Source organism: Leopardus geoffroyi, chromosome A1 (assembly GCF_018350155.1).
Source record: "Leopardus geoffroyi isolate Oge1 chromosome A1, O.geoffroyi_Oge1_pat1.0, whole genome shotgun sequence".
Taxonomy (NCBI): domain Eukaryota; kingdom Metazoa; phylum Chordata; class Mammalia; order Carnivora; family Felidae; genus Leopardus; species Leopardus geoffroyi.
Window position 1 is genome coordinate 145,576,248 of NC_059326.1, and position 27,784 is coordinate 145,604,031.

General features: G+C 37.2%; 1 protein-coding gene across 10 annotated transcripts in view; it reads left to right on the forward strand.

The window, feature by feature from the left end:
• Positions 1-27,784, forward strand: part of ATG10 (autophagy related 10) — a 445,276-nt gene that overhangs the window by 327,505 nt on the left and 89,987 nt on the right. For all 10 annotated transcript variants that reach the window (XM_045497134.1, XM_045497135.1, XM_045497131.1 and 7 more), the window contains 2 exons: positions 11,058-11,196; positions 26,201-26,298. In XM_045497134.1, the coding sequence (XP_045353090.1) occupies positions 11,058-11,196; positions 26,201-26,298 (237 nt within the window). The remainder of the gene's footprint in view (positions 1-11,057; positions 11,197-26,200; positions 26,299-27,784) is intronic.

Genomic DNA, 27,784 nt, shown 5'->3' on the forward strand with positions numbered 1-27,784 from the left:
CACTGTAATCCCATAGACTCTAAAAGTAAAGAATCCCAAAGTAGGCACTTCATGTATATGTGAGCAACCACTGGGGTGGTTTGCTGACCACTTGCATTAGCATCACCTGGAATGTTGTAAACAAGGTAGATTATTAAGTACCATCCCAGAAGTGCTGAGTTCAAAGGCACAGTGTGGGGATGGCGCCTGAGAACACAAATGTTTAATAACATTCCCTACGTCCCAGATCTGATGGTCCTTGAAGAGTGAAGCAGAAAACCTGATGCTGGTCATGTTTATTTACTTTTGAGAGAGAGAAAAAGAGAGAACGGGCGAGGGACAGAGAGAAAGGGAGACACAGAATCCGAAGCAGGCTCCAGGCTCTGAGCGGTCAGCACAGAGACCGATGCAGGGCTCCAACTCAAAAACCGTGAGATATGACCTGAGCTGAAGTCGGACGCTTAACCAACTGTCTGAGCCACCCAGGTGCCTCTTATGCTGGTCTTTCTTATGTAACATGCAAAGGGGAAACTGAACATGTTAGACTGATCCAAAGCTTAGGATACTGGTGAAAGTCTTTCCCTTTCTCCGTTTAGTCATGATTGCCATTAGGGATTTCTGATTTTAAAATCCCTTATCCTGCTAACTCTTCTTGCTTGTAGCTGCTCAGCAATCCTAAAACGTAGATGAGGAGAACCATCCTTTTCTTTAAAGAAGTCCTTGTAAGCCCTTCTGATTTTTTTTCCTCAGAAAACAATGTTATTTATATATTGTTCTGATGTAAGGGCTAATTGTCATTGGCATATGATAGGTGCTATTAAACATCATTACTCTTCCCTCTCCCCAGGGGAGCTGTGTTCTCTGGCATGGAGTCTAAGAGACAGCCTTGAACTCATCCGATTTGCTAGCTGTCCAGCTTCAGGCTCAAGCTGCCTTGCTATCTCCTGCACAGTCCTAAAGGAAATAGGGCCTAAGAAGCACTATGGAGACAACTGTAAGCATGCAGAAAGCTGCCAGATGTGCTTTGGTGGGTTTCTGGGTCCCCTCCCTCCTGCCTTGCCCTTTAGCTTGCCAGGCTGCAGAGGAGGATTTCATCCCACACAGGAGACAGATTCTTTATCTCAGTAGGAACCCACATTGGCCATGCTGATGCTAATTCTCTCCCCTATGTGGAAGCTGGAAGAGCAAAGAGTCATGTAGTTTTTTTCCCTTTAAAAAAAAATCAGGAGTAGTAGTGATAATATACCTAGAAACAGGGGGAGCATCACTGAGATGCTATTCTTGGGATCATCTTGGTGACCACCCTTTGTTGTTCACCCTGGGTACTATAAGACAGATATCTGCCTTGTGTTTAACCCTCTCTTGCACACCACTTACTACATTTACAATTGTTGAAAAAATGCCATCACTTGGAAGCGTTGTTGTGAGTCACTCAAAAGCCACAGAGATCATGAAAAAAGTCATTCTAGGAGTGAAGATAGTGAGAAGATCACCCCAATCTAAAACAAGTGAAATGGAAAAAAGGCCTGCTTTTACTTAGAGTTCCACCTAGATTATTTTTATAATTCACTTTAAATGTTTTAATAGTTGAAATTCTTTCTTTTTTAAGGAATTGACTTTTCAGTGGTTTGTTAAAAAGCTTTCATCAGCTTTTATCACTTCTGACGACATTAAAAGCTGTTGGCTCAAGAAAATCAAATGAGGGGTGCCTGGGTTGTTCAGTCAGTTATGAGTCCGACTATTGATTTTGGCTCAGGTCATGATCTTGTGGTTGTGAGATGGAGCCCTGCCTCACGGCTCCATGTGGAACCTGCTTAAGATGCTCTCTCTCCCTCTCCCTCTGCCCCTCTCCCCTGCTAGCTTGCATGTTTGCTTTCTCCGAAAGGAAGGAAGGTAGGAAGGAAGGAAGGAAAGAAGGAGGGAGGGAGGGAGGGAGGGAGGGAAGGAGGGAAGGAAGGAAGAAGGAAGGAAACTAAATGAAGTTTGTTACATAGCCCATTTTTCCATTGTAGATGGCTTATGTGTCCACTGATGGATACAGCTACAGACTGCCTCTGAACCAGCACTGCCCCCTTGTCACTCTTTGGCTTCTTGGCTATGATTCTGGCTTGTTAATGTTAGGTTTGAATAAAAAACTTGACTGGTAGAAGATAAACAAATAGACTCTCTTTTCCTCAAGGGGACATTATGAATAAAGCTCGTTACTTAGGTTTGCTCAGTGATAGTAATAGATATTTTTAGTGATAGAAGAAAAGTTTTTCTTCCTTCAATTACTTTTTCCTGTAGGCTAAATAGAGATATGGATCTCATTTCTTAAGCCCAACACACTATTTGGGTTTGCTTTCAATAAAATATCTATGAAGTGTCTTCACCATGATCCCTCTTTAATGGGATTTAGTTGTAAAGCTTAATTCATATCAGATTTTCTAAATGAGAGATCACTGTAAACTTACTGTTAATTGAATTCAATAAAATCAAGGTTTCTATAATTAACGTGAACCACTTAATCTTTTTGCTCCTTGAATGAATGTAATTTTCTAAACACAGGTATCTTCTAATATAATGACAGAGCAACATTTTGAAGAAAATAAAAGTGCATGTGACTTCTTTTTCTAGTAACTCTTAAATCAAATTAAATATACCCAAATCCCTTTTTAAAAACATAATAAAAGAAAGTAATAAAATTTTAACAAATTTACTCAAATGTTAATATTAATCTGTTGTTCCCCAGAACATCAGTCCAATTTAAGTATGCTAATAGTTAAGAAATGGCGTACTACAGTACAAAGATCAGTGGTTTCAGTGTTTCCACATAGGTTATAACTAACTGTGCCTCTAACTGGGGGTGACATTGGGTAAACTACCAACCTTTCTGGGATTTGTTGTTTCCATCTGCAAGATGAGTGTTAGGCTATATGAAATGATTCTTGTTTCTTTCACTGTTAGAGTTCTATGATTCATTATATTGCGACATGGTATCAAAAACCTTTGTTATTTTGTTTTTTATTTTGGAGAATTTAAAACATTAACAAAAGTAGACAGAATGATATACTAATAAATACCAATGAACTCAATAAGCAACCTCAGTGGTTACCACCTTATAGCCAGTGATACCCTTTTCATACCTTTGTCCACTGACCCCTTTCCTGTGTTATTGTAAAGCAAATCCCAGACATTAGCCTGTTTTTATTAACCTGATCCCTCTGCCATCTGTATTGTTAGCATCTGAGGTCTTAGAAATTTTGGGTTATTTTTAGCAAGACTCAAATTGCCTCACTATCTTTTCGTTTCTTAATAGAAACATTTTAGTTAATTGTAGATACACATGCAGAAATAATCAGAATGATCCCGTGTACATTATACCCACTTTCCTGTGGGTAATCTTGTGATATCTTGTGAATCTATTATATAATATCTCAACCAGGATATTGGCATTGATACAATCCATTAATCTTATTTGAAATTCCCAGTTTTACTTGTTTTTTTTTGTATTTGTGTGTGTATATTTTTGGTCCTATATATTTTATCATATGTAGGTTCATGTATCCACTACCAGAGTCAAGATATAGAACCCTTCCATCACCATAAGGATTCCTCATGTTGCCCTTTTGTAACAATAGCTCACCTCCCTCTGCCCACCCCCCAACACTAATCTGTTCTTTGTTCATTTCTAAAATTTTATCATTTCAAAAATGTTCTGTAAATGGAATTAAATAGTCTGTAACCTTTCTGGATTGGCTTTATCACTTGCATGATTCCAGGGAGAGTCACCCAGGTAGTTGTGTGTATCAATAGTTTGCTCTTTTGAAGAAGTAACCACCAATACCACAGAAATACAAACAATTGTAAAAGAATATTATGAAAAATTTTATGCCAACAAATTGGACAGCCTAGAAGAAATGGATAAATTCTAAGAAACATATGGCCTACCAAAGCAGAAGCAGGAAGAAATAGAAAATTTGAATGGACCAATTACCAGCAATGAAATTGAGTCAGTAATCAAAAAACTCCCAACAAACAAAAGTCCAGAGCCAGATGGCTTCACAAGTGAATCCTACCAAACATTTAAAGAAGATTTAATACCTATTCTTCCAAACTGTTATAAAAACAGAAGAGGAATTTTATGAGGCCAGCATTACCTTGATACCAAAGTTGGATAAAGACACCACAAAAAAAAAAAAAAAGAACTACAGGCCAATATCTCTGATGAACACAGATGGAAAAATCCTCAACAAAATACTAACAAAGCAGATCCAACAATATATAGAAAAATCATTCACCATGATCAAGTGGGTGGGATTTATCCCCAGGATGCAAGAGTGGTTCAGTATTTGCACATCAATCAACATGATACATCACATCAATAAGAGAAAGGATGAAAACTATATGATTATTTCAATAGATGCAGAAAAAGCACTTGACAAAGTACAACATCCATTTGTGATAGAAACCCTTAAGAAAATACGTCTAGAGAGAACATACCTCAATATAATAAAGGCCTTATATGAAAAACCCATAGCTAACATCATGCTCAGTGGGGAACACCTGAGAGCTTTTCCCCTAAGGTCAGGAACAAGGCAAGGATGTCTACTCTCTCCACTTTTATTCAACATAGTATTGGAAATATTAGCCACAGCAATTACATAACAAAGAGAAATAAAAGGGATCCAAATTGGTAAGGAAGAAGTAAAACTTTCACTATTTCTATACGATGTGATATATATGTAGAAAACCCTAAAGATTCCACCAAAAAACTATTAGAACTGGTAAATGAATTCAATAAAGTCATAGGATATAAGATCAATGTACAGAAATCTGTTGCATTTCTATACATTAGTAGCAAAGTTGAGGAAAGAAATTAAGAAAATGATTCCATTTGCAAATGCACCAAAAATAAAGTTTCTAGGAATAAATTTTACCAAAAAGGTGAAAGACCTGTACTCTGAAAATTATAAAACATTGTTGAAAGAAATTGAAGAGGACACAAAGAAATGGAAAGACATTCCAGCTCATGGGTTGGAAGAGCAAATATTGTTAAAATGTTTGCACTACCCATTGTGTACTACACACACATTGCATCTTCCTTTATCCATTCATCAGTCAATGGACACTTGGTCTGCTTCCATAATTTGACTATTGTAAATAATGCTGCTATAAACATCCGGGTGCATGTATCCCTTTGAATTCGTGTTTTTGTATTCTTTGGGTAAATACCCAGTAATGTGATTACTGGCTTGTAGGGTAGTTCTATTTTTAACTATTTGAGGAACCTCCATACTGTTTTCCAGAATGGCTACACCAGTCTGCATTCCCACCAATAGTACAAGAGGATGCTCCTTTCTCCACCTCCTCCTTAACACCTGCTGTTTCTTGTGTTGTTGATTTTAGCCATTCTGACAAGTATGAGGTGATATCTCATTGTAATTTTGATTTGTGTTTCCCTGATGGTGAGTAATGTTGAGCATCTTTTCATGTGTCTGCCATCTGTATGTCTTCTTTGAAAAAACATCTACTCATGTCTTTTGCCCATTTATTAATTAGATTGTTTTTGGGAGTTGAATTTTATAAGTATTTTATGTATTTTGGATACTAACCTCTTACGAGATATAACATTTGCAAATATCTTCTCCCATTCAGTAGGTTGCCTTTTGGTTTTGCTGATTGTTTCCATCACTTTGCAGAAGCTTTTTATTTTGATGTAGTTCCATTAGTTTATTTTTACTTTTGTTACCCTTACCTCAGGAGACATACCTAGAAAGAAGTTGCTATGGCTGATGTCAAAAAGGTTACTACCTCTATTTTCTTCTAGGATTTTTATGGTTTCATGCCTCACATTTAGGTCTTTAATCCATTTTGAGTTTATTTTTGTGTGTGATGTCAGAAAGTGGTCCAATTTCATTATTTTGCATGTGACTGTCCTGGTTTCCCAGCACCATTTGTTGAAGAGACTGTCTTTTTTCCATTAGATATTATATCCTGCTCTGTTGAAGATTAACTGGCCATGTAGTTGTGTATTCATTTCTGGGTTTTTGTTCTATTGATCTGTGTTACTATTTTTGTCTGGTGCCATACTGTTTTGAACCTACAGCTTTGTAATATAACTTGAAGTCCAGAATTGTGATGCCTCCATCTTTACTTTTCTTTTTCAATGTTGCCTTGGCTTTCTGGGGTCTTTTGTAATAGCATAAAATTTTTAGGATTGTTTGTTCTAGCTCTGTGAAGAATGCTGTTGGTAGTTTGATAAGGATTGCGTAAGAATGAAATCTTGCCATTTGCAACAACATGGATAGAGCTAGAGAGTTCTATGCTAAGTGGAATAAGCCTGTTTGAGAAAGACAAATACCATATGGTTTCATTCATATATGGAATTTAAGAAACAAAACAAATGAGCAAAGTGGGGGGAAAAAAAGAGAAAGAGAGGCAAACCAAGAAATAGACTTTTAACTGTAGAGAACAAACTGATGGTTACCAGGAAGGAGGTGGGGGAAATAGGTGATGGGATTAAAGAATACACTTATTATGTAGAGCAGTGAGTAATGTATAGAATTGTTGAATCACTATTTTGTACACACGAAACTGATATAATACTGTATGTTAACTATACTGGAATTAAAATTTAAAAACTTAAAAAAAGTGAAAGCAAAAACAAAATAGTTTGCTCTTTTAATTGCTGAGTAGTGTGATGTATCACAGTTTGTTTAACCATGACCTATTGAAAGACCTTTGAAATATTTCAAGTTTTGGGCTGTTGTGAGTAAAACTGCTATGAACATTCGTGTACAGGTTTTTTTTATTGCTCTGAGATAAATGCTCATGAGTACATTGGTGGGTCGTATGGTAGTTATATGTTTAGTTTCATAAGAAATTGCCATATGATTTTATACTCTAAGCAGCAGTGTATGAAAGATCTAGTTTCTCTGCATCTCCACCATCATTAGAAGGTATCACTATTTGTTATTTTAGGCATTCTGATAGATACACAGTGATATCTCATTGTAGTTTTAATTTGCATTTCCCTGATGGCTAATGATGTTAAACATCTTTACTTGCCATTTGTTTATTATTTTTTTGGTGATCTTTTGCATTTTTACTCCTCCATTTACTTCTTTTCAGACTTTGTTGTGGGGATAGTGTTGCTGGTGAATTATCTATGAAGTGTGTTGTAGAATACTTAGATGGGAAGAAACAGATCTGCTACTGAATTAGAAAGTACTGTTTACTGTGGTTCTCAACTCAGTGTTAGAGTCTCTGGGAATACCAAGATGAATAAGGCAAGAACCGTAGTCTACAACCATTTGGTACTTTTGGAAGGGAAAGCAGAAAAGATGTAGAAGTCTGAGATTTCCACATTGCATGACACTTGCATGGGCGTCATAACAGTGACTGTGAATGATGTAAGGATCCTAGCAGACACAGGTCAAGGATTGAAATTCATTTAATATGAGTTAAGGATACAAAAATGTCTTTGCCCATAGCTAGCTGCCCAGAGCAGCTAGAGCAGCACTGGGAGACATAGCAGCACTCCCAATGAGGAGAGTGCTCAAGCTTTCAATCCCCACAGAGGTATCCTGCTGATGAGAATAGTGGTTACAGTGAGAATTCTCATGGCTCTTCAGAAAGTGTGTTCTGTCCCCTCTCTCTTATTCCTTGGGTCTCCTAACTGTTCCAGAGAAACTGGATTTATGCCCAATTGATTACTACTGGCATGTATCTGGCATCAGCCCCAGCGCATACCTGAGTGATGAATTTGAATTTAGGTGAAGGAAACTTCTTTCTAGGAATTTCATCCTCCCTAGCAGGACTGAGTCTCAGACAGTCTGTATCTGAAGTTTTATGTAGAAATTAGTAACCCAATTCAGTATTTGTTTAAGAATTGGACAATGATGGTCTAAGACGAGAAATAGTTCAATACAGAAGAATAGGGAATAAACACACACACACACACACACACACACACACACACACACACACACGCACATTTAATTTATAGTAAAAGTAGCATTGAAAAACAATGGGGGAAAGAATGCACTATTAGAAATCATCTGGAAAAAATCCTTACCTCACACCATACACGAAAACACAATTCAGATGGATTAATGATCTAAATGAAATTTAAAAACATGTATTTGTATGCAGAATAAAATTTAACATTTTTATAATTTTTGAGAGTGAGGTGGGGGTGAAGTAGGAGGCCTTTCTTTTTTAATTGCCAAGTTAGTTAACATACAGTGTAGCCTTGGTTTTAGGAGTAGAACCCAGTGATTCATCTCTTACATATGATACCCAGTGCTCATCCTAAAGAGTGCCCTCCTTAATGCCCATCACCTGTTTAACCCACCTCCCTCCCCACCCTTATCAACCCTCAATTTGTTCTCTGTATTTAAGAGGCTCTTATGGTTTGCCTAAGTAGGCAGCCTTTTAATGAAGACAGATAACTCAGAAGCTGCAAAGAGAAAATGTACAGATTCTACTACATAAAAGTAAAAAAAAATCTTCAGGATAAAATATATAAGAAACAAGGTTAAAAAGAAAGCTGAATGAAAATGTTATATGTACGTATTTATATACGTACTTATACATATCATACGTATCCTTGCACACCTTTGTTTTTTCTATGATGCAGAGAGATATATCTATATCCAATAATGTTATTTCTAATATACAAAGAGTATATATAATTTTATAAGAAAGATGCAAACCAGATATCAGAAAAATAGGCAAAAGGATAAGAGCAGGGCAATCAAAGAAGAATGCAAATTGCCAATAACCATATGAATAGATGTTCACTTTCACTAGTAATCAAGAAACTAGAATTTACAACCAAAAAGTGATATTTAAAAATTCATCAGGGGCCCCTGGGTGGCTAAGTCAGTGGAGTGTCTGACTCTTGATTTCGGCTCAGGTCATGATCTCATGGTTTGTGAGATCGAGCCCCACGTCAGGCTCTGCACTGAGTGTGGAGAGCCTGCTTAAGATTCTCTCTGGTTGCTTTCACACGTTCTCTCTCTCTCACAAAATAAAAAAAATAAAAATTCATCACATAGGCAAAATTAATAACAAATAATGTTCAAGTACTTATGGGATATGGAAAAGACATTCTCCTACATTCTTGCTGGGAATATAAATTGATACAGCCTTTTTTTTCTGGGGATAGATTGGCAGTATGTATTGAAATTTAAAATGCACATACCCTTTCTTAAAATAATGCCCCCTTTCGGAATCTGTACCACAGAAAAAAGAGGTATAAAAGGATATGTGTGCTAAAATATGTATTGAATTATTAGGTGTAGTAGCAGAAAATTATAATCAGCCTAAAATATCTAGCAATATGGACATACTAAAACAAATGACTGAACAAACTATGGCACAGTCATGTACTGGAATACAGTGAAGCCATCAAAAGAAAGAGCAAAATCTATAGTACTGACATGGCGGACATGCTAGGATGCCCATGATTTAATCAATGAATATGTGTATGTCTTGTGATTAAATCAGGGGTGGGTGAGTGGGTATATGTGTGTGAATGTGTTTGTAGGCGAAAAAATTCTAAAAGTATACACTAATCTGTTAAAAATTATTACATACCTGAGGTATAGAAGTTCTAGGGTGACGGAGATTTCCTTTTTTTTTTTTTTATGTACTTGTGCAGTGTTTGCAATTATTTTTTTTGTCACAAAGACATGATGCTTTATAATGATAAAAAAGAAAAGAAATTATAAATAAATGCTGACCAACCTAATCTTTGACCAAAAAGAAAGAATTTGGTTTGAAGAATTGCTTTAAAAGGAGGTACAGGTAACATTGCGTAATGACAGTTCAAATAAACAAACAGAAAAACCTCTTTCTTGCTACTGGATTAACTTTCTGTATCTGGAATATATATTTCAGTGATTTGTCTCTGGTTATTTAATTCATTGTGTTTAATTGATAGTGTTTACTGGAGTATAGTGAAAACTATTTTGTACGTATCTTAGGTTGTGATTTATCCAGTGTAATATCTCCCCCAATGCATTGACTGTGAGTGGGGAATTAGTAAAGCAGATACGGATCTGGAGAGCAGTCTGTGGCTTTACTTATCTCCACAGGAAACCTTATTTCTTATTGATAAAGTTTGAAATCTTTCCTGTAACTCTTTCCAATTGTTCATTGTTGTTACTGTTTTAATGAGAGGTAGAAATGAGCCAAACCAACCTGCTTCTTTCCTTTTACTAATTTAATTTCAAAGGAAATTCTTCAGTCCAAATAAATAAGTGAGTGTGGATGGAACCAGATTCTGACTCAACATGTCCAATTAATTGCTTCCAAACATTAAGATAAATTCCTCAGAAACACTCACAAATAATAAAAAATCCACCAGTAAGGAATGATTAGTGAGAAGTGAGCTGGCTAGAGCCATCTATGCTTACAAAAACTGTATTTAAGTTGACATTAATATTTGCCATCTATTCTGTTATAAATATCAAGATTTATTGTAGAAATATACCACCGATAGCACAATAATAAAGAAAACAGACTCATCTCAGGTTTTGAAATGTACCTAACAAACTCAACCTCTTGCAAAATAACTTTCTTATTCAAAATGGAACTGGGAATTGTTCAGCACACAATGAATCATTTTTTGGCAAGTACAATAGAATCTTTAGGGACATTTCACAGCCTCTTGTTCAATTGTTAGGATGTTTTTAGCTTTCACAGGTAGGGAAGAAGGTAGCTTGTATAGCCATCATCTTGTTGCTAAAATTGTACAGTAAAGATTTTTCAGAGTTGCTGTTGCAATAGATCTTTTTGCCTTTTTTCCCCCCTTCCTGTTTCTTTACCCAGAGCTGCTTTGTCTCTCAAAAACAATCTGGAATTACTTAATGCTAATGTTTTCTGGTTTTACTATTTACCCACGACTCAAATGTTAAACATTAATGTTGGAAACTCCCTTTTCCTTACCTCATAGTCCTATATTTGTTTAACTGTTATTTTGCCAGAAGAAAACCTCCTCTTTTCCCTATCTGTGTTAATGTACTTTTTTTTTTCTTTAAATGACAAACACATTTGTTTCTCTCTCTCTCTCTCTCTCTTTTTTTCAGGAGGCTTTAGAACTACCCCTGGATGATTCTGAAGTGACTGAGACCACAACGGGAAGCCAAGTGATTAAATATGAATATCATGTTTTATACTCCTGTAGCTACCAAGTGCCTGTGCTTTACTTTAGGGCAAGCTTTTTAGGTAAGACCATGTCGGAAGCTAAATGTAAATTCATAACATTTACATGTAAGGCAAGAAAGCAGATTTAGAAAATTATTCCTGAGAGGAAAAAAAATAGAGTTAAAAATAAGAAAAGTGTGGGTGAGGTAAGGTTTTACCAGTAAATTTTCTCATGCTTTAGAAAGAGTATCAAGACTTCAGAGTGAATGATATCATCCCAGCCTTAAGTCTGATCTTCAGATTCTTGGCCTCTTGCCCAACGTTGACTAAGCCCCCCTGGCCCTTTTTCTTTTCTTTAAACAAGTAGGAACAACTTAAAGCTACAATGTTTATATACTTCTAACTTTACAGTAAAAATTTCTTTCAATGTAAGCAATTCCATTAACTCAAAAGCCCCCACGCCTCCTTTCCCAATTGCTAATAATTATTTCAGGAACTGTTTATCAGTTAGTTCAAGCTATGTTTAAAAATAGCACTAACATTTCCTTCGACCATCTATACATCTCCAGTGCCTAAGCTTTCTGAGATGCTGTTACTCAACTCGTTCTCCTTGCCAAAGAAGGTGAAACACCCTGTCTCCTCTGAGGACTTGGCTGATAAAGCTTATTTAATCAGCAGCCACATGAAGTCCTCCCCCCATAGTGCCATGAGGACTCCCCCTTCTTGTCCTCTGCCTAAACCGGATCTGCATTGCAAGGCTCTGCCTCCCCAGCCTACCCTTTCCCCTATTTCTCCTTTTCTATATGCCTATCTGCAGCATTTTGCATTTTGAACAGCCTTCTAACTTTTTCTGGATAGCTAAGACATCTGAATTTAGCCAGTGATATTTTATTTTTAATTAAAAAGTAGCTTAAGCTGCTTTGAATGTGTATTTGGTAGATTTAATCACTTGCTGCCTTATATTGTTTAATGGTCTCTAATTTTGCAGTGTTGGCGGTTTAACAAGCACTTAGGATTTAAAACACAAGAACAAATTCTCATAGACTCCCTGGTGAGAAGATTTTAATCTGAGGTGCACTTCCTAAGAACTGACAATTTGGGGTAAATTTTCAACATGGGACATGGGGAATTGAGGACACTGATAGTTACTAATTTGTGAACTCTTGCTGCAGGTTTATCCATATGATTATTAAAGGCCTTGAAAACATCCACTTTATTATGTTGTAATTCTATTTGGTTTGGAGTCCAAACATTAAAGGAGGGTTCTTGTCAGTGAACTCTGTTATACTAAAAAGTAGAAGGGGATACATTCATTTACCACGGGGGAGGGACATTTTTTTCTTGTTTTTGGTTTGCAGTGTCTCTACCCAGTCAGTACCTTTCTAGATTCAAAGACATATCAAGGCTGCAGGTAGAGGAAATAGGACACCACTTCTTCAATACTGTACTTTCATATAATTAGTATTCACCATAAGCAGTTAATCACCAGAGAAGAGCTCCCAGAGACAAAACAAGTTGTTTAGCTTGTCAGCATTAGGGAATCGGAGGTGTTGAAACATGACTGCTTCTAGCTGGAAGTGGGTCTTGCCGAGGCCGGTGGATGAGCTCATATGTGCACTTTGCTCTTATGTGCCAACAGCTCCCCTTACAGTACAGCACAGTAATTGTTCCTGCAAGTCCGATTATATTTTAATGAAATTTGTGTACTTCCCAGGATCTTTTCTTTATGATGGTTTTCTTTTTCTGCAAAAACAAACAAACAAACAAACAAAAACCCCACTAACTCTCTTGGATCCTACCTATATACTTTTAAGACACCCTTTATGTATGCTTAATGAAAGAAAGCCAAAACAAGTCATTTGTTTTATACAGCAGGATTCCTTGTTCCTTCCTCCCCGTTCTGTGTTGTGTGGAATGAGCCCTAGGAATTTTTAAATTCCAGAATTTATTTAGTGTTTATTCAGGTACATTAAAATATCAAATTTAATTTTTCAAAGCATACTTGATTTTTTTCCTGTAGAGAAACATGAAAAATGATTCTTTCTTTTATCATATTCTAGGAATTTCTTTTCTCTTTTCTGCTAACGTAACCTAATGGACATTCTAAAAATGTTTCGCCCTTTATTCTAGAGTCATAATTTTTCATGTGTTCCCCTTATTCCATTCCCATTTCCTGTTATATCTGATTACTCTGGCCCTCCATCTGTTTGTTAAACAAATGTCTGTTAGTGTGGTGAATGGATTCCTAATGTATTCCTCATATTCCAGGTCCAGATTTTTCTTTGTCTCATTCTGAGAGAGTTCCGACCTAGAAAGAGGATGATTATAAAATTTCTTGCTCAGGGGTCTTTTTGTTGCTTCAGAAATAGTTCACTTAGCCTTGTTTTTCACAGATATTTAGAATTTCTTTTCTATTTGATTGTTAGTAAAAATTGGTTTCTCTGCTCTGATCTGCATTTTCTTCTGATATTTCTTTTTGGTGTTTTGTTTTGTTTTTTAGGTAAAGCAGTTAGTAGTAATAGTTCCCATTTAAATTGATAAGACCTTTTCTTTTATGGTTTAGATTCCAGAAGAAATATTTATTGTGTTTCTTGAAATGCAGACACATTGAATTGTGAATGGGAATACTTCTTATTCCTCTGTACTGGCCAATGACCACCATGCCAACTATTGCCTAGGACTCAGCTAACATGGCACTTGCTCTGGTCATTTATTGTCATATCATTTCACATCATATCATATATAATATCACAAGTTTCACTGTAACAGAACTATTTGTTTGCTTGTCCCCTGTAAAATAATAAGTTAGAAGGTGGAGCTGTAAGGTAAAAAGAGGGAGGAAGGAAATTGATAGTGAGCATCTACAACCTACAAAGTGATAAGCTTTATTCATAGCAGTGTGGTGTGTGTGTGTGTGTGTGTGTGTGTGTGTGTGTGTGCGCATGTGTGTAATACATATATGACATTTGTTATTTCTCTTACTCATTTTGATACCCACAGTATCAACTGTGATATAGTATCAGTAAGTATTATTGAATGAACCAATGATGAAGAATTTCTAACCATTTCTGCATACAACCCAAAGATGGAAACCTTGTGATGGGGTCTTATTTGAACTGCTCTGGAGGGTTATAAGGAAGAGAGTGATGCTGTTGTCTCCAGGAACTTCAGGACCCAAAACAACTACGTATCGTTACTCTTTAGTCTGATGCGTCTCAGAGACTGCATGAGTGGTTGACTAAGGAAAAAAGAGTCCTGAGTACTCAAGGGGTGGGCATCCAAACTCGCTGGGCAGCTGCCCTGCTTCTTTAAACACATATTTTTTATTTGCTCCTTGAAGGCAGACAGCCAAATTATGACACATTCTGCTGCTGAGTGAGCACGTCTCATTCCTACTACTTGTGCATTTAGGATCCCAGTTCCCTAGGGGGTAACATGGGTTTAAGAGAAGAACTAAGTCCTTCCCAGTATTCTTCTTTTTCTAACTCCTTTTCCAATTTTAAGTTTGGAGGGGGCAGGGGAACACACTTAATACATTTGTTACCCAGCAGTGGGTGAGAGGTAACTGCCCTTCTGTGTAGTAATAATAAATACTCTACATTCAAATAGTGCTTGGCAGTTTATGAAGCCCATTCTTAGAAAAACACTGACATTTTCAAGTGCTCACTAACGGCCCCCCCAACCACTATTTTTTTTAATGTTTATTTATTTTTTGAGAGACATAGAGAGACAGAGCACAAGTTGGGGAGGGGCAGAGAGAGAAGGAGACACAGAATCTGAAACAGGCTCCAGGCTCCGAGCTGTCAGCACAGAGCCCGACGTGGGGCTCAAACTCACAAACCATGAGATCATGGCCTGAGCCATGATGTCAGATGCTTAACCTACTGAGCCACCCAGGCGCTCCCCTCCCCCCGCCACCACTATTTTTGAAGCACGTTGTGGTAGAGAAGTATTTGTATCATGCAGAAGGCTTTGTCTATTGCCCATCATTTCAGGACCTTTTTGTGTCCCATTTTTCCTTTTGGAGGGCTTAGTTTTGGTCAAAAGCTTATGGCAAGTGTTAGAAATGTAGTGAAAACCTTAGGCATGTACATAATGTCTTAGGGCTTCACCAGAGTCCTAAGCTTACATAGTTTTCCTTTTCATTACAACTAGAGATTTCTATATTTATTTCAGCTTGAATTCTGATTTATTCCTGCTCTGTCTTTCTTCTTTTCCTTTGTTCTCAATCTCTATTGAAAAATAGACCAAGTGGTTCTTCTCATTTTCAAAATATTTAATTCTTTGGCTGACATATGGGTTCTTCTTGGGAACTGTTTTGACATATTTCTTTAATTAGTCAGTAGGGCTGCTTTTGAATAGGGAAGGAAACATTTCTTCCATTCAGCAACTGAATGTCTGTTCTTTCTGGAGATCCATTCTATTATTGGCCCAGGGAGTAAGTGTATAGAATTAAAAATGTAACCCAGATATTTCATGTGGAAGATTTGTCTACTTGTTATACGCCTAAAGGATGCTTATTGAGAAACAGGGAGAAAGGAATAGCCAAAGAATGATTCACTCTCAAAGGCAGTATGAACCAAACCATGATAAAGGCCAGAATAAAGGGAGAATAATGGAAAGTTTGGACTTAGAGCAGTGTGTAAATCATCAAAGAAGAAGAGTAAGAGGCTTGTTCATGGTCTGGAACAAGAAGTCATCTTTGGAATGCATTCCACAGAAGAGAATAGCCTTCTATGCATTCCATAGAAGAGAATAGCAGGAAAACAGAAAGATGGAGTTGGAGGACGTTGGGGAATAAAAGTAAAATATCCACAGCTCCGTCCAACAGCTTGGAAGGGAAGGTAACAGGTTGGTTTTTCTGAAGAGGCTGGAAAAAACATTGGAGAAGATGAGGAGGGTGAGTGCCAAGCTACCGAGCTGGAGAGAGGATGGCATATTTGGGGAACAGTGAGAGGCCAGTTTGAAGTACAGGTTTCCTTAGGATGAGCTGTGGAAGAAATGTTTTTAAAGATATGTTGAGGTCAAATTATGACAGAGATAATGGGTTGGAAGGGGTTGCCAGCACAGTGAGAGCTAAGGCAGCTTGTTGAACAGTAAAGAAAAGTTGGATTAGAGAGGTATTTAAAGATCGAGGCAAAAATGATTCTAATTAATTATTTACAATAAGCAGAAACTAGAAAATGATTTGACAGATAATTTAGAGTCTTATTTGATTGCAGAGAATCTTTAAGGAAGTTCATGTATTTATATAAGTTAGTAAATCTAGCCACAGCCATGATAATGGAATGGAACATGAATTTTAGTAAGTTGAAAAGAGATTCTAGGGATTGAAATGAAATTTAAAGAGCAAACAGTGAAAGTTATTAAGAAATAATGAAAAACTATTTAACTCATACAAAGATATTCAAATTGAAAAATCCAAACAATAGAGGATGTTTAACAAGAATTATTTGTTGAACCATGTAAATGCTTGAAACAATATGGGGAGTTAAGATGCTGGCTTAGGACATATGATGGGAATAGAATCCCATTGAAAAACCAAGCCCTGGTTTAAGAATGTATTAAAGAAAAAAATGTGAGAGAAATGTGAAACAAAACTACAGGGAGAGCTAATTAGCCAAAAGGTTCATTCTAACTTGTGTTAGTACAAAACACCACATTCACAAAAAGCAACAGATTTTAAGTGGATCCAGAGATGAAAAGAAGACATGAAAAGGTAAGTTTATTTTCTTACCTGTGAGAGACTATGTTTTAGCTTTCCTAGACAGGTGGATGCTTGTGTTGTGCTCCATAAAGAAGAAACATTTCTTTGCTTACTCTTGGCAAATGGGTCCTATGTGAAACAGCCTTTAAAAACATACATGAGTGCATACTGTATGCACAGCACAAAAACTCATTTGCCTATTTTCTAAATCTGGTGAAAAAATACCACTGTTCAATTTAAAGCTAGGTTATTGCTTTCCTCCTTCTTTAAAGTCATCAAAGCAGAGTTCTTTAAATCCATATATTAGGTGCTATGCTAAGAAGGTGGAGACTGCCTTTTCTGTAGGGAGAGGATCAAGTTAGATGGATACTCAAGGTACTTCTATACGGCATAGTAGGTCCAAGTGCTGGAGGTACCGAGGTTTGAAGAGAGCCAGGAGTCCAAAATGCTGAGTACTGGGATGCCGGACTATGAGGTTGGAATCAAAGCCTCAGACAACTTTGGGTAGAGTGCCTTCTGTTTCAGAACTAGTAGACCTAACCTCATAGATATTCATCTGGTGATTTGGTCCTTGGAGTGCTGATGAATAGGTAGGTATCAATTCAAAATCAGTATCTTGGGTATGTTGTGGACCCAACGTTGCTTCCCTTGGGACAATTTCTGATTAAGAGATTCCTCAAGAAGGTTTTGTATGTACTTCCACTAGGTAAGTATTTAACTTAATTTAAATGAGAGATTATAGCATCACTTGCATTATTACTAGTTTTTAATGCAATATGTGGACTGTTTATGGTGACTCAAAATCAGTACTTTTGGGGGCTTCTGAGTGGCTCAATAGTGTCCTACCTCAATAAGTGTCCTACTTCAGCTCAGGGCACCATTTAACAGTTAATGAGTTCGAGCCCTGTGTCAAGCTCTGTGCTGACAGCTTAGAGCCTGGAGCCTGTTTCGGATTCTGTCTCTCTCTCTCTCTCTCTCTCTCTCTCTCTCTCAAAAATAAATAAACATTAGGGGTGCCTCAGTGGCTCCTTTGGTTGAGCATTCAACTTCAGCTCAGGTCATGATCTTGTGGTTCATGGGTTCGAGCGCCATGTCAGGCTCTGAGCTAATAGCTCAGAGCCTGGAGCCTGCTTCAGATTCTGTGTCTCCCTCTCTCTCCGCCCCTCCCTTGCTCGCCCTGTGTGTGTGTGTCTCTCTCTCTCTCTCTCTCTCAAAAGTAAATATTAAAAAACTTCATAAAAATAAATAAATAAACAAACAAACATTAAAAAATTACTCCTTTTTGTCCTGTTGGCCATATTTCTCATAAAAATAGATTGCAACATACATACACTTTCTCATGTAATTGAAAGATATCTTATATTTGTTTTCTACTCAAATTACTAGACAAATATATAACATTTAAAAAATTTGCACTGGTAATTTTAAAAATACATAATGATTAAGCAAGTCTTTTAAACCATTTGTCTGGGCTATATTTATTAGGTATACTTGGTTGCAAATAATTGGAGCTGACCATGATAAACAAAAAAGGATTTCTTGGAAAGATAGAACTTATGAATGCATTAGAATGACAGGAATGTCTGCCTTCCTTTGGCTTTAGTGGTGAGAAGTAGGGCTCTGCCTTCTACTTATTTTGGAATTTCTCTCCCAAGTTGGAAGTATGTTTGGATACTGAAAAATAAAACATCCACTCTATCTGAATCTACTTAATACTATAGATTTATATAATCATGTTTTTTAATTAATTAATTAATTAATTTGAGAGAGAAAGAGAGGCACGTGGGGGAGGGGCAGAGAGAGAAAGAGAGAATCCCAAACAGGCCCCATACTCAGTGCAGAGCCCCATGCAAGGCTCAATTTCATGACCGTGAGATCATGACCTGAGTGGAAATCATGAGTTGGACGCTGAACTGACTGAGCTGGCCAGGTGCCCCCAAGCATGTTTTTTTTAATATAAATTGTGATTTTTTATCATGATTGTTCAGTCTTTATTCTTAGTCGTAATTGTGCTAATTGCTGTAGAAATAATGTTGAATGTTCATCTATCCAACCATTCAAAAATATTTGTGCACAAGGCATGAAGGTGTCTGTGGAATACAGAGATGAATAAAGGAAATCAGAGATGGATGATGCCCTCAAGGAGCATATGGTCTAGTGAGGGAAACAAGACAGGTCTGAAATTCACTAACAGGGACAATAATTTAGTAGCCATAATAGAGGTAAAAATTGCCACCACGAAGAGTAGATCGGTGGTTGCCAGGGGCTGGGCAGTAGGGAAAATGAGGAAATGTTGGCTCAAGGGTACAGATTTTCATTTATAAGATAAGTAGTTCTGGGGATCTAATATACAGCACGGTGTCTATCATTAACAATATTTTATTGTACACCTGAAAGTTAACTAAGAGAGTACATTCTAAATGTTCTAACCACACACATACAAATGGTTAACTATGCGAGGTGATGGATGTGATAACTAACCTTTTGTGGTAAACATTTCCTAATATATACATATATTAAGTCATGTTGTATACCTTAAAGTTACACAATTTTATATGTCCATTATATCTCAGTAAAGCTGGAGGAAAACTGCTACCAGGGCTCAGAGAGCAGAGATTATCTTGAGCTGGAGTGATTAAGAGAGATCTTGGCTGGACTTGGGATTTGTCCATGCAGTGATGAGTGAAAGAGCAGGACAGCCTAGTAAGAAACCCAGGAAAGGCAAAATTCTAGATACTCCTAGGTTGGGCAGTGTTAGTGGAGACCACTAGTGACAACTACAACAGCATAACCAATATGTGTGCATTGCTTTATGGTTTGCACAGAGCTCCTGGGTAGCGACAGAGTGTAGCGGTAAAAGTGCAGGGTCTGGAGCCAGAAAGCATTGGTTCTGATTCCTAGCTCTGCTACTAACGAACTGCAGTTATCTAACTTTTTTTTTTCTGTCATCCAAAAAAAAATTTTTTTTGAGATAATAATAATCATAGTAGTAATACCTACTTCATAGAGTTTTGAGGTTTGTAAGCTGATACATGAAATGGGGCTTGGCATGTAGTACCTTTCAATAATGCTAGCTGTGTTGGGGCACCTGGGTGGCTTAGTTGGTTAAGCTTCTGACTCTTGATTTCCGCTCAGGTCATGATCTCATGGTGGTTAGTGAGATTGAGCCCTGCATTGGGCTATAAATAAATAAATAAATAAATAAATAAATAAATAAAAACATTAAAAAAATAATGCTAGGTGTATTGTGTATCTTGATCCTCACAATAACATTGTAAAATGGGAGCTGGTATTATCCTTGTGCACATGCATAAAAACTGAGTGCTCGGAGGGGTTAAATGATTTATTCAAAGGTACATAGAAAATTATGGGGTTGAGACTCAAACTCTTTAGCTCATTTTTTACTGCATGATGCAGTAACCAAAATTTAGGAAACATGTAGGTTAACTGATGTCGTATGTAAGTAAAGAGAAGTTTCCATAATCTGTATTTTTGGAATATTTTTTTAGGTTTCCTGAGATTAATAAAGACACAAAATGATAGAAATGTACAGAGGAATAAATAAAAATTACAGAATTAGGCAGCATAGTTTCTGGTATGAATGTACATGAACAATTAACACTCATTTCATATCACAATATAATTTTCTCACTGAAGCAAAAATGAATTTTCCCCTTTGGTGGAGCATCATCTCTGCCTTACTGTGGAGTATGACATGAATTTTATATCCTTCAAACCTCTCTTGAAGACAGTATATTGAATAATGACAGATTTCATTGTGAATAATACACCCTTTCCTTTTTATTTCTAGTGACCACGTTCAGAACATTATTATTCAACTTACTGTAAATAATGTATACTCTCTGTAATCTTCATTTTAGGAGTTATGAAATTTTAGTGAAACCATGCACAATAGGATAAAGGTGACTTCTGCGTGCTTGTGCTAGAGTTAGGTGGTGCCGGTGAAATATCTCATGCTGTTATTTGATTCATGAAAACTAATAGCCCTGAGAAATTTAATTTAGAGAGCCACACATTTTGAGTAATATATAGATTACTTGACATGTAGGTTATTATTCAATTGAGAGATTTTATATGAAAATTGTTAAATTAAATGCTACTGGCAGTTGCTAAAGATTGTACTTTTTAATTATTCTATTTTTCATCCAATGTCTCTTCTTCTTTTGTCATTGACATTCTAGGTTGCTGACAGAATATTCCTTCAGCTCAGATGTGTATTGTCATTCCAGGAGATAGAGGCACACAGTAGGCGCTCTATAAACACTTGTTAAATAAATGACCTTAATTTACCATGCTTACTTTGTAGGTTGCCGCTGAAATTATTTCAGCTTCTACTTCAATTTTTCAAGTATGCAAGGGATTTTACTGAGCTTCTCAGCCTCAGTGTGATTAATGAGATTTCTAAGCATGTTAAAATTGGTGCTATCGAATATCTTAGGTCTAAAACTAGGGAGTTGTTGATTGAGTATGCTTATGTCATATCTGACTGAGGCCAGACAGAAAAAATAGACCCTCTTAGCATGATTTAAAGTTTCTGATTGAAGATACCTGCAACTGAACATGAAGGCACATTATAATGTGTTTCATGAGCTTAACTAAATATTTACTTATGCCCACGATTTTATGTTAAGTTAAAGTTTCAGGTCTTTGGTTTTCTTTTTTTTTTTTTAATTTTTTTTTTAACGTGTATTTATTTTTGAGACAGAGACAGAGCATGAACGGGGGAGGGGCAGAGAGAGAGGGGGACACAGAACCGGAAGCAGGCTCCAGGCTCTGAGCTATCAGCCCAGAGCCCGACGTGGGGCTCGAACTCATGGACCGCGAGATCGTGACCTGAGCTGAAGTCCAACGCTTAACCGACTGAGCCACCCAGGCGCCCCAGGTCTTTGGTTTTCATAAATAGATAGATTCAAAATCACAAAGTCCAGGGGTACCTGGGTGGCTCAGTCATTTGAATGTCTGACCCTTGATTTCAGCTTGGTCATGATCTGAGGGTCATGGGATCGAGCCCCACGTTGGGCTCTGCACTGAGCATGGAGCTTGCTTGGGAATCTCTCTCTCTCTCTTTCTCTCTCTCTCTCTCTCTCTCCCCCCCTCTCCCCAGTTTGTGCATGCTCTAAAATTTAAAAAACAAATCACAAAGTTCTTTAAAGAACTGTAACATTTAAGCTCTACTTCTATGACATGATTTTTTAAATTTATTTGATGATGTCAGTTTAATGGTTTCACTGGAATTTCTGAAGTTTCCATTTGGTTTTGAAATAGTTAGAGTCACAATAATATTTTGAATATATTTTATGATTAGGTCAAAAAAAATTTTTTTTGCATAAAAGATCATAAAACTAACTTTTGTATGTCTTTGATCGTGAGGGTAAGAGCTGTGACTGGGCACATTGATGATAAAGGGTTAGGGAAAAGAACCCACATCATAATTCATTAAGTTATTATTGTCATATGTGTATGTGGGAGGCAAAGCTATATTTCCCAAATCATCTGCAGTGGAAATGGTCAGCAGAAGCTGGAGAGATTGGCACTCTTGTCAGAGTAGCTAGTATAAGCACTCATTTAAGCATCATTAATCCTTTTTTTTTTTTCAACGTTTATTTATTTTTGGGACAGAGAGAGACAGAGCATGAACGGGGGAGAGGCAGAGAGAGAGAGGGAGACACAGAATCGGAAACAGGCTCCAGGCTCTGAGCCATCAGCCCAGAGCCCGACGCGGGGCTCGAACTCACGGACCGCGAGATCGTGACCTGGCTGAAGTCGGACGCCTAACCGACTGCGCCACCCAGGTGCCCCAATCCTTTTTTTTTTTTTAATATTTATTTATTTTGAGAGAGAGAGAGTCAGAGCGTGATCAAGGGAGTGGCAGAGAGAGAGGGAGACACAAAATCTGAAACAGGCTCCAGGCTCTGAGCTGTCAGCACAGAGCCTGACATGGGCCTTGAACTCACAAGCCATGAGATCATGACCTGAGCCAAAGTCCTATGCTCAACTGACTGAGCTACCCAGGCACCCAATTCATGTTTTTTTAAAGCATATTATTAATATATTTTTTTTATTTTAGAGAGAGATGGCATGAGTCATGGAGAGAGAGAGGGAGAAAGAGAGAGAGACACACACAGAGAGTATCTCAAGCAGGCTGCATGCTCAGCGTGCAGCCCGACACAGAGCTTGATCCCACAAGCCTCCCACATACACATAAGACAATAATGAGTTAATGAAATATGATGTGGGTTCTTTTCTCTAAGCCTTTACCATGTGCCCAGTCACAGCTCATACCTTCACGATCACGAGCTGAGCTGAAATCAAGAGTCGGATGCTCAAATGTCTGAGCCAGCCAGGCGTCTTAATACATGTGTTTTTAAACAGTCTGTAAATGTGTTAGAGGATTTAATCACATCTATTCACTTAAAAAACACTGTTCTCTTTCTAGCAGGTAGGTAGCACTGTTACAAACATGCATGTAGGAGTATCATGCATCCTTTTATGCTTTGAACTTATTATTTTTAACTCTGTAATTATCTGTTATTCTAAGTTGAGCAGATCATTTTTTTAATTCCTCTGTTGTAATATGTTAGCTTTTTCCCTGTAAATTTGGTGTTGTCTGAAAATTTATGTCACATACCCTCAATTCCAGCATCAAATCTGATGAAAATATTTTATACCATTTGTTCTGGGTCTTTCCACATTGCTGCTAGCTGCTGATTATTGCATTTTGTATGAATGGTTACAGCAGAATATGTGGGTTTTTGTCAGTGGTAATATCTGAACCACTTACCCCATCCTTAGGTTGTTGGGTGGAATAATTTAAGGAGTAAAATTAAAATCGTTATTGACATTAAACCCAGCATTCTTCTCTAGGTCTGCAAAGCCTTTCTCTGTCTTAGAGGAAATAAGATTAAGTAGGGTGTCCTTTCATTTATCATTTATTCAGTAAATATTTATAAAGCATTTGCAATGTGTGAGTGATGGGGCTTGGAACTGCACTGTGGGACTATAGTGGGGAAAGGATAAACATGGTCTCCGCCCTCAGAGGCTGAGGGAACAGCAGGAAGGGCACTGAGACACCCCTCACAGGCTGAGGGAACAGCAGGAAGGGCACTTCCAGCAGGAAGGGCAATTCCACCTCCAGTGCAGTCATGAACTGGCTGCATAATTTTGGCTGATGTATGGTTCCCAAGACCTTGGTTGCCTTATTGATAAATTGAGTAATTATACCAGCTCTAACATTTTATTCTCCTACGACTTGATTTCTTCTAACTTTGACATCTGAAAATTATTTTAAAAGCACGTCATCTGTTTATAATTTTATTATTTGGTTTACTTTTTAACATTGAAGTACTTAAGATCCTATTCCCCTCTTTGATCATCAGTGCGCGCACACACACACACGTGTGCACATATATATTTTGAAGATGTGTAGTGCTTATCTTAAGGGCAAAGTTTGGCCCTGCTCTGTAAATGTGTTCAGAAAACAATATAACACAGTTACTGAAGGCAGCTTGTTTTTAACTTGTAGCTAAACATGACATTCAAATGTTAATTGGATGAATAAATCTTGTTCATTTTACAGACATGGAAATGTCAATGGAATAAAACTATTTATCACAAGATAATGGTCTCCTGCCGCCAGATAAATGCCAAGATGAAGATACTTATTGAAAATGTATCAAAATATTCTATTGCTATTTATTGAAAATAAAGGTTGAGGAAAAGTTCAACTTTTCAGGTCAAACATGAGAAATGCCCTGCCTATGGTATTAATGTATTATATCATCAAACACAATGTGCATGGTGTAGGAACATGAGAAAATTCTAAGAAATAATGGCCCTTAAGTGAATCCCTTAGCTTTGTAGTGTGAAAGTTACTGGAGCCGTTCAGTGGGAGCTAGGAGGAGATACCTACTATGTATTAAGCTCTGACTGTGTGCCTGACCCAGTCCCAGGTGTGTTCACTGATGCACACCTGTTCACGTGAACAGAATTTGAAAAGGATAATTATCCTCATTTACAGGTAAGGTTGAAAGCCAGATAGCTTGCAGTCACATAGAGAGTGCTGAATTCAAACAGCAGAATTCAAACTCAGAATTCAACAACAGAATTCAACAGCAGAATTCAAACTCAGCCTGGACTCCCAAGTCCACAGATCTTCTCTTACACTTCGCCATCTCTACTTAAACTCCATAAGTCTGAATGAAATACCTTTTGCTTTTGGGGGTGTGGTTTGAGTAGATTATTTCTCTGAGTTTTATTGTAACCTGATGACCAAATACTTCTTCGGGTCTAATGATTTGACGTACTGATGAGCTTTCTTTAAGTGTTATTTTCCACTTGCCTAAAGAAGGGAGCACACTCATAAGTTCTGAGGACTTGATAGCTCTGAGTGGGACAGTAGCATTAAATTCTGGTAGTAAGACCACCTTCTGCCAGCAGTTTGTGCTTTCAAGGTCTTTAGGTAATTTTCTCTTACTACTTTATTTTGCCAATTTAGACACCTATTTCTCTACTAACCTTATGCCATAGTGGCCTTCATAAAATAAATTATTTGGATTGTTACGAATATAGGTGAATTGCCAAAGCTGTTTAAAGAAAGGAAGAGAGAACTCTTGTTCACTAGACATTGTCTTAATCTCTTCATACTGATTCCTTCTCATGTCCCTCCAGCCTTAACTATTCCTTCTCCACCTGTCACAAACACTGGGTGTTAATGGCTCCCTCCTCTGGACTGTCTGAGAATTGCAGTTTTCATCTTGGCAGTGACCGCTTTCTACCTAGTGTTTTACTATCAATATACTCTCGATATACTTGTCATAGTTTCACTAGTAAATGGTACGCTTCTTACTAGGAGAAACTGTGTGCTTTCCTTTTCTCTATTCCCCATGGTACTCAGCAGTGTGATTTGAACATTACAGATATTTAGTCAATGAGAGAGTGAATGAAGCATGTGTATGGTCTTTGATTTAAGAACTAGAGGGAGTATTAAGATTTCAGAGGTATTCATAGTGCACCCTTGTGAATATGGAAGTCTGTCTACCTGGTCTTTTTCCTATGCTTGTATCTATTAGTCATCTCTAAAATACATTTGGATTTTATTTATTTTTCAGAATTCCTATAGGCAATGAATGAGCAGATAATTTAACTGCTAGATGCTTACAAAGGAGAGAAGCTTGACTGTTTAAATTTCCCTCAGGAAGAAAATAGTAATTCCTATAGCACTCTTTTGATACATAAGTAATATGTGTACTAGCAAAGATTTTTTTAAAAAATATAATATTCTTCTAGTAGTTTTAGATAGACACCAAGCACCATTGTGTCAAATGGATTACTGACAGTCTTTACCATGCACTTTTGCAGATGGAAGACCTTTAGCTCTGAAGGACATATGGGAAGGAATCCACGAGTGCTATAAGACAAGGCTGCTGCAGGAGCCATGGGACACTATTACCCAACAGGTTAGAGAATATTTTTATTTTATTATATGTCATTCTTTCCCTCTGCTCGTATTTTCTTCTCGTATTCTCTCCCCTACTCTTTTTGCCTATTTCATTTCCCTATATCCTTACAAATTTCAGTTCAGAAACAGTTTCCTTTAAAACACCTTCTCAGATCCAGAGTTGGTTTAGCCTTCCTGTTATAAACTCTCAAAACATCCTATAATTTTCCGTTATAGTGCTTATCACAATTTTAAATTATATATTTGGATAGTTTTTAAAAATCATATTAACGTCTTTCTTTGTCATTATACCGTGTGCTCCCATGTGGGCAGACCCTGTTTTCTTTCTCTTTATGGTACACCTAGCACTGATATGGTACTTATCATATAGCGAGCGGTCAATAAAAATGTATGAAGGAAATGAGAATAGAAACTAAGTTGGCATATTCACTAAGAAGTACATGATTTAGCTTGTGTCATCTACAGTGCTTCAGAGTTTTACTCATAGGTACGTTTGCCAAAAAATTAACTTTTGATTAATAATAGGTTTGCAATAAGTGATCTGAAAAAAGTAGAGAAAATGCATCTGCAAAAGTAGATATAAAAAGTAGATTTGTAAAAGTAGAGAAAAATAGATCTGTCAATCATATAAGTCATTATTACTGCCTTGCTAAAATCAGCAGTTAATTATTTTAGAAATTTAAAAATACTCATCACCTTGCAACCAATCATGGTCTCCTTAAAAATAATTTTTACTTATATCAAAAATCTTATTTTTTTCCCAGCTTCTGTTAAGCTTAATCAAAGCCTCCTTTAAAAATGACCTTATCAGCCATTAAAATTTTTATGCTCTCTTATGTGTTTGATCATAATAATGACAGTTTACCTCCCAATCAGCATAAGAATCCTTAGTATCTTATAAGTAGTTCTTTGACAGTGACTCCAAAGGACCATTTTGTAGGTTTTAATTAGGGACAAAGCTAGGTTTAAGTACACAGCCCCTGAAATTAGTCCTTTCCTTTCCCTTCCCATCATTGCACTCACACATAGATCTAGTCCTGTGGCCTCACCTGGAACAATTAGTAAGCCCTTGAACCTCAGGTCTGCTCCTTCACTCCCTGCTCCTACCATTAGTCACATCCTCCTAACCATGGTGCACTTATCTTGCCTATGTGTAAACCTGCAGTAGCTTCCAAAAGCCTATGCCATGTGGTCTAAATGCCTGACTGGGGCTCTATGGCTGCCATCCCCTGGCTCCAACCTGCCCTTTTGAGCTGATCTTCTACTCCTACTCCACTCTATATAGCCTCAGCTCCTTCTGAACAAGGCTTTCCATTTTCCAGAAGCTATTCTGTGCACTTTGTTCTTAGAATTCTTTCCAGACTTAAAGACTTCCCTATTGCCTCTGTTCTATCTTTATATTTCCTTTTTGTTCTCTCATGTTTCTTTCTTGAAACCACTTCAGCTCACAAAAGTGACCCCCTCGGAAATTCCAGTAGTGTAGA